The 6,471-nt window shown below is 41.1% G+C and overlaps 1 protein-coding gene across 1 annotated transcript; it reads right to left on the bottom strand.

Moving 5' to 3' along the window:
* Positions 1–1,670: 1,670 nt before the first annotated feature.
* Positions 1,671–5,657, bottom strand: irx1a (iroquois homeobox 1a). Its single transcript, XM_087778767.1, has 4 exons — positions 5,177–5,657; positions 3,457–4,501; positions 3,242–3,317; positions 1,671–2,086 (listed from the first exon to the last, which is right to left on the bottom strand). The coding sequence occupies exons 1-4, from the start codon at positions 5,423–5,425 to the stop codon at positions 2,011–2,013; spliced, it is 1,446 nt and encodes a 481-aa protein (XP_087634893.1). The 5' UTR covers positions 5,426–5,657; the 3' UTR covers positions 1,671–2,010.
* Positions 5,658–6,471: the final 814 nt, after the last annotated feature.

Here is a 6,471-nt window from a genome sequence, read left to right on the forward strand (position 1 = left end):
CCGACGTCACCCCGGGCGCGTCCACCACAAAAGAAATACATGGCAGGGGGGGGGGGCCAGACCAGGAACTTATTTAATTTCAGCTGGTTAAAAAAAATGTGCAAATGGCAGCTCGGAGGGACAAGTCAACACCTGCCTGTTTTCTCGTATCACATGATTTGTCGAGACAAAAAAAAAGGGTGAAACTGGTGTTTTCATTTTACAGCGATCTGTTAATGTTTGTCGCGGCGAGGATGACCTTCCCCGGGTTCAACAAGACCTCCGTGACCTTTGTCAATTTTTCAACCGGGGACCCTCTGCCGTGTGACTTTCAGCCGTTTAAGTGACACAGATTTATGCACGGTGACGTCCCACACACACACACACACACACACACACACACACACACACACACACACACACACACACACACACACACACACCTCGGTCACGCCGCTTCAGTCTAGTCAAGCATTAGTGGAGGAAAAACAAATTCTTCAGTCGCCCAGAAGCTCAAATGTGCCTTTAAATGTGGATTTAAGTTTATAAAAGTCACGTTGGATTCTGCTGCTGTTTACTTTCTTTCTTTTAAAGTTTATTTTTTATTGGTTTATTTAACCTTTGCTGCACTGAAAAAAGACTCTATGGTTTAGATATTTGGAGTTTTGTTGATGGAACTAACTTTAACCTTTAAGAGGAAGTTGAATCAAAATAAAATGTATTGAAAACATCGTCATTAAAGCAATGGAACAGCATAATAATACAAGTCAGAATAAGTATTTTGAGTTAGAAGAAAGGGGAATTAAATCATCTTAGAATGATGTGTGTGGTTTTGGCAGCCTTTTTACTTTTATCTCTATTAAATTTAGTTCATCTTAAATTTTTGATACCGAATATAAGTCACTGTTTTTAGCTCTTAAAAATAAAGACGAAGCTTTTGTGTGTAAATCCTTCAAATGTTTTCCATTATCTTCCTTTTTAAAAACAAATTATCCCTTATTGTTATCATATTAAACAGTTATTTATCGACTTTACTCTCTGAACTTCATCCATAAGTATCTATTTTTTTGTAAACAATTTATTTTCCTCGATTTTTCCCTCAATTTACATCTAAAAATCGCGATCCGGGCGATATATAACCCGCCTATAGAGGTCGCTGTGATATTACAGATGCCTTCCAAAAAGGCCCAGGCAGTGGATTCACACAGAACCCTCGGAACAAACTCACTTTCTCATCCAAAAAAATGAAAAAGTGAACCAAGATAAATCCATTTAAAAAAAATGAGATTTTTTAAAATAAAATAATTCCACTATTATATATTCAACACACACACCTCTTATCATCTGCACCCCCTCTCTCTCCCTCACACAATATTAATAATTTATTTCTGAATCGACATCTCTGACAGATTAGATTTTAACCATTTGATTTTGTTTGGACGGGGCGTGTCCGTATTATTACTTAATGACCTTCCCAGCTGCTCCTGTCCATTTTCTGTCACCAGCAACCATCTGGACACTTATTAGCACCTCAATGGATCCACGCTGCTTTTGCTCCCCAAAAAACTTGAATAAAATTAAGGCTGGTTACAGCCCCTGCCAAATAAATGTCCCCCCCACCCACCCACCCAACATCCAGTCCCACCCAACAATCATAATATTGTCCTCATTGTCCACCAGGGGTACTAATAAAGATTTCATCATTTCGTTTATTTAGGCAAAATAGACCATCTGGACAAATTCCTTCAACGTTTTTTGTTCCTATTTACAAATTTTAAATCATCATCAACCAGCAGGTATTTACATTTACACCAGAAAACACAAGATGGCGACAAGGAAAATAATACAAATAAAAATAATAATAATTATGAAGTAAAAAGCCTAAGAAATAAAATAAAGAAAAAAAAATAGTCCCAGATGAGATTATAGGCGCGATTATAGGCTACACAACGATCAGTCCAACTTTTTTTTTTTTTTATCCTCCTCTCACTGCGTCTTCTTTTTTTCTTTTATGTTTATATTCTTCTTTTTTTAAGCCGATGAAAGAGCAGTGAGGACTCGTTGCGTGGCGTCCTGTGGACTCCTGGCGCTGGAAGGCAGCGTGGATCTGAAGAGACACAAAAATAAAACATTAAATCAATTTATCTTGTATTATCATTGGAAATACACTGGAAAATAAAGTCGCTTTTCATGGATAGTTTTTTTATTTGGATTTTTTTGGTTGAGTCGGTGAGTGAGAGCGCTCCCCTGGGCTCGGGGTCTCCCAGGGGTCTTTAGCGGGAGCACAGAGCCCAGACAGAGCCCGTTTTACTCGGTGACTTGATAAGTAGCCACACTCTCCCCGGAGGGCACGAATTAAAGGAGGAGTGGGTTGAGAGTCAAGACCTTCTGTCACCCGCGAACCCCTGCTTTATATATATTAGGATTTATTTACTCGTTCATCATCACAACCTGTGGTTACTCATGTGTTTTTTTATGTGTTTGGTTATTTTTAAAATGGTCAAAATAAGCCTCATTTAAAAATATATATTAGGATTTATTTCAACATTTACCACCATAACTTACGTGTGTTTTACTATTTAAATTGACTAAAACAAAAATCTTGATTCAAACCAAAAATATAAGACGAATAAAATAGTTTAAAATATGAACTCAATTCAACTCATATTTAATATAGTTTTAAAATCCAATCTGAATAATTATTTATTAACCTGTTTATGTATAATTCAATATATTTGCGACAAGCTTCAGAGTGGATTGTAATTGATTTTTAAAAATAGGATAGTTATGACACTTTAATGTATTTTTGAAAAAAACGTATTGATTTATATTTATTTATTATACCTTCATTTAGGGGAAATTTGAATGCAATAAATACAAATCAGTACAATTTAAGTATTATTATTATGTCTAAATAACTGTTTTTCAAGTGACAAAATACATACAGTTAATGAAACATATCAAGTATTTCCAAGAGCTTCCATACAATTTAAATTCTAAAAATGATATAAAGCTTATTTTCGCACAATTTATTTTAAGTCAATATTCAAAATCAAGATTATTAAACCGTGAATTATATATAAACATATATAAAAAAACTAACACTGGTTTACGTTTTACCAACTATGTCTTGAATATTTAAACGTGTAAACAAACACACACGTCAAAGTGCAACATTTATATTTAATTCACAGCATTTAAAAAAAACATTTGAAACGTTTTATAAATATATTAAAAAACAAAAACATGAAGCAAGTCTCACCTGTCATGGATGGGTCGAAATGAAGACTTCAGGATCTGTGTTGGGGGCGACACGGACCTGACACCGTTTTCATGATCTAAACAACAAATAAAAAACATCAATATTTAGACAATTAAATCCACAAATATCTGCACGTGGAGTGTGTGTGTGTGTTCAGGTGATCGCGAGTGTGTGTGTTGCACGTGCGCGTGCGTCTGCAGGTGTGATGTTCTTACCTGTGTGTTTGGGACTGTGTCTCTCTGGCGAGGCCTTGCTGTCACTGCTGGGAGCTGCTGCGGGCGAGACCAGCACCGACACCGGCTGCAGGTTCTGGTGGTTCTGGTGGTTCTGATGATGATGATGATGATGGTGGTGCTGGTTCAGAAACGACCTCACGTTCAACAGGGAGTTCTGACCCAGAAAAGCCCCGTTCGTCCAGTTGTGAAACTTCCCAATCTGACACGTGTATAGTCCATGGCTGGGCAGGAAGGCCGGGTGGGTCTGGATCTGCGGGTGAGGGGTGGTGGTCGCGGCGGCCGGCGGGCCACAGGGGGACGCGGGCTTCTGCGACGAGGTGTCGGGGCTGGTGGCGGTCTCAGCCAAAGACCAGATCTTGGGCTTGTTGTTCGAGGGGAGCGGGAAGCTGCCGGGTCTGTCCGGGGACAGGACCCGGGTGTTGTCCGGGGTCTCTTTACTCCCCGGGTGAAGCTTGGACTTGTCGAAGGCCTCGTGGGCCTGCAGGGCGAAGGCCCGTCGTTTCTCCAGCGCGTCCAAATCCGCGCCCGCGTGCTCCCCCCGGCCGCCCTCCGTGGACTTGTCGTCGTCGTCCTCGTTGCTCTGGTCGCCGTCGTTGTCGTCGATCTTGTCGATGTCGATGCTCTCCAGGTCGATCTCCTCCTCGTCCTCGTTCTTCTCGCCCTCGTCGCCGCTGCCGAACAGGTTCCCGTCCTCGCCGTCCTCCTCCTTGCTCCTGCTGCCCCACGTCACCTTGTTCTCCTTCTTCAGCCTCCGCCGGGCGTTGGCGAACCAGGTGGAGACCTGGGTCAGGGTCATCTTGGTGATGATGGCCAGCATGATCTTCTCGCCCTTGGTCGGGTAGGGGTTCTTGCGGTGCTCGTTGAGCCAGGCTTTGAGGGTGCTGGTGCTCTCCCGGGTGGCGTTCTTGGGCCTGGCGGGGTCTCCGTACTGGAACTGGCCGTAAGGGTAGAAGGCTGGGGAGGTGTGGGCGGCGAAGCTCGCCGGGTGGACCCCAGGACTGTCCTTCAGATCATACTGGGAGCCCTTTTTAAAAAAATAAAATAAAAATGACTCGTTATTAATAACTTTTCAAAACTTTTCTCCTCAATAAAATATTTCTTAATTCAAATGTTGTATTTTTTTTATTTTACTTATCGCTGACAACAATTTACAATAGTTTTACTTTGACTTTATATATATATATTTTTTTTATTATTACGCATTTTAAGGTAAGGTATTGATCCCACAGAAGGTCTCCTTCGGGAAATTGTTTTTTTTCCAATAGCCACAGCATTAAATGAAAATACATAAAGTACAAAATTACATTTTCAAAGTATGTATATTTTAGCAACATAGACACTTCAGTGTAGAGTTACTTAAAAGCGATTTCCCTTCGGGTACTAACAATATATTTCTACACTTTTAAACCGGGAATATTTAATTTTCAGGCACATTTTCACTTTTTTTCACACATTTATTTTCTTTTCTGTTTTTGTCCACGTTTTTTTTTAATCTTGAACAGACAACCAAAAAAATCACGTTTTTTTGGACCATTTATCTTGCAGTGATTTTACGAATCCCGTCAATACAAACGCATTATAATCGTATTTAAAGTGTCAAATCACAACCAACTTATCTTATAAGAAAATACATTTTCCACACTTTTTCCTCAATGTTTTTTCTCCTCAAATACTACAAAAAAAATACAAATAAAATTACCATTTGCGAGAAGAGCGCCAGGTCCGCGCTGGTGTACGGTAAAAAGGCGCTGTAGTTGTGCGCGTACGGGTTGGCGTACATGCCCAGCACCGAGGTGACCGCCGCCGCCGCCGCGTTGGCGGACGGACTCCCCCCGATCTCGGCGCCTCCTCCCCGGGAGGACGGCGTCAGGACGCCCGCTCTCTCGGTGCCGTACACCGCCTGCGAGGCGCTCAAGTACTGCGGGTAGCCGAGCTGCGGGAACGACATCTCCAGCTCTTTAAAAAAAAAAAAAAAGAAAAAAAGAAAGTTCCTCGCACAGGTCCAACGAACTGTGCGTTAAAATAAAAATAAAAAGTGGGAGATAGAGGAGGAAGAGGGGGAAAAAAAAGGGGAGCCGCCAAGTGGTGCGTTTTCAGGGCGAAGCCAGTGTCAGGGACACACGCGTGTTTCTCTTTTTTAAATCTCTGGGTGTTTGTGGAGGAAGAAAAAGTCCGCTGGATGTGATCAGATCAACAATTGCGCACCGACTGACGCGCCTGGCCCTGAGGTCTCCAGGCTGATCTCTCAGATACAATTTGAAGTTGATGCTTTGATTGGCATCCCTTGCTCCAAGTCCACAAGCTCCTCCTCGCTCCTGGAGCAACGTGGATCCTGTGGAGGGAGAGAGAGAGTGTTACCTCCCTCTCTCTCTCTCTCTCTCTCTCTCTCTCTCTCTCCTTCTCTCTCTCTCCTTCTCTCTCTCTCCTCCTCTCTCTCCCTCCGTGTTTGGACTTATTGTATGTTAAATGTTGGAGCATTAGAGTCCATTCAGCGAAGGCTTTGATTGTTGTATGACAACCTGTCGACGCCATTTTTACAGCTGTCGGACACCAGGGGAGGGTGTGTGTGTGTGTGTGTGTGTGTGTAAACCTGCATCATCGCAAAAAAAGTTCATTTGATTTAAATTTGTTATTAATAGATAAAAACTCCTGCAGACTCGTAATAATAATAATAATTGTTTTAAAAAGTTCTGCAGCTTTTAAGCTCGTAAAACGATTAAAATTGTAATTGTATTTTACTTTAAAACATTTATTTTAAACGCAATTCATTTCTGAATACATACTTTTAATTTAATTTATTCCATTTTTTTAGGATTGATTTCGTCATGGTTTAATCAGCCTCTCAACACTTCTTTTTTGTGTGTATGTGTGTGTGTGTGTGTGTGTGTGTGTCTGTGTCTGTGTGTGTGTGTGTGATTTAAACCAGATTGTCCTTCTTTGTAACACTTTTTTTTTTCTTGTTTAGAAAAGAAAGGAAACAAAAAAAACACCGAA

This window comes from Callionymus lyra, chromosome 17 (genome assembly GCF_982586985.1).
Source record: "Callionymus lyra chromosome 17, fCalLyr1.hap1.1, whole genome shotgun sequence".
Classification (NCBI taxonomy): Eukaryota; Metazoa; Chordata; class Actinopteri; order Syngnathiformes; family Callionymidae; genus Callionymus; species Callionymus lyra.

Excerpts from the sequence above, each read along its gene's own strand:
- irx1a (XM_087778767.1), bottom strand. The coding sequence starts at position 5,425 with ATGTCGTTCCCGCAGCTCGGCTACCCGCAGTACTTGAGCGCCTCGCAG. Across the intron at positions 3,318-3,456 it reads ACACAGTCCCAAACACACAG|ATCATGAAAACGGTGTCAGG; the intron begins GTAAGAACATCA and ends TTTGTTGTTTAG. Across the intron at positions 2,087-3,241 it reads TTTCGACCCATCCATGACAG|ATCCACGCTGCCTTCCAGCG; the intron begins GTGAGACTTGCT and ends GTGTCTCTTCAG.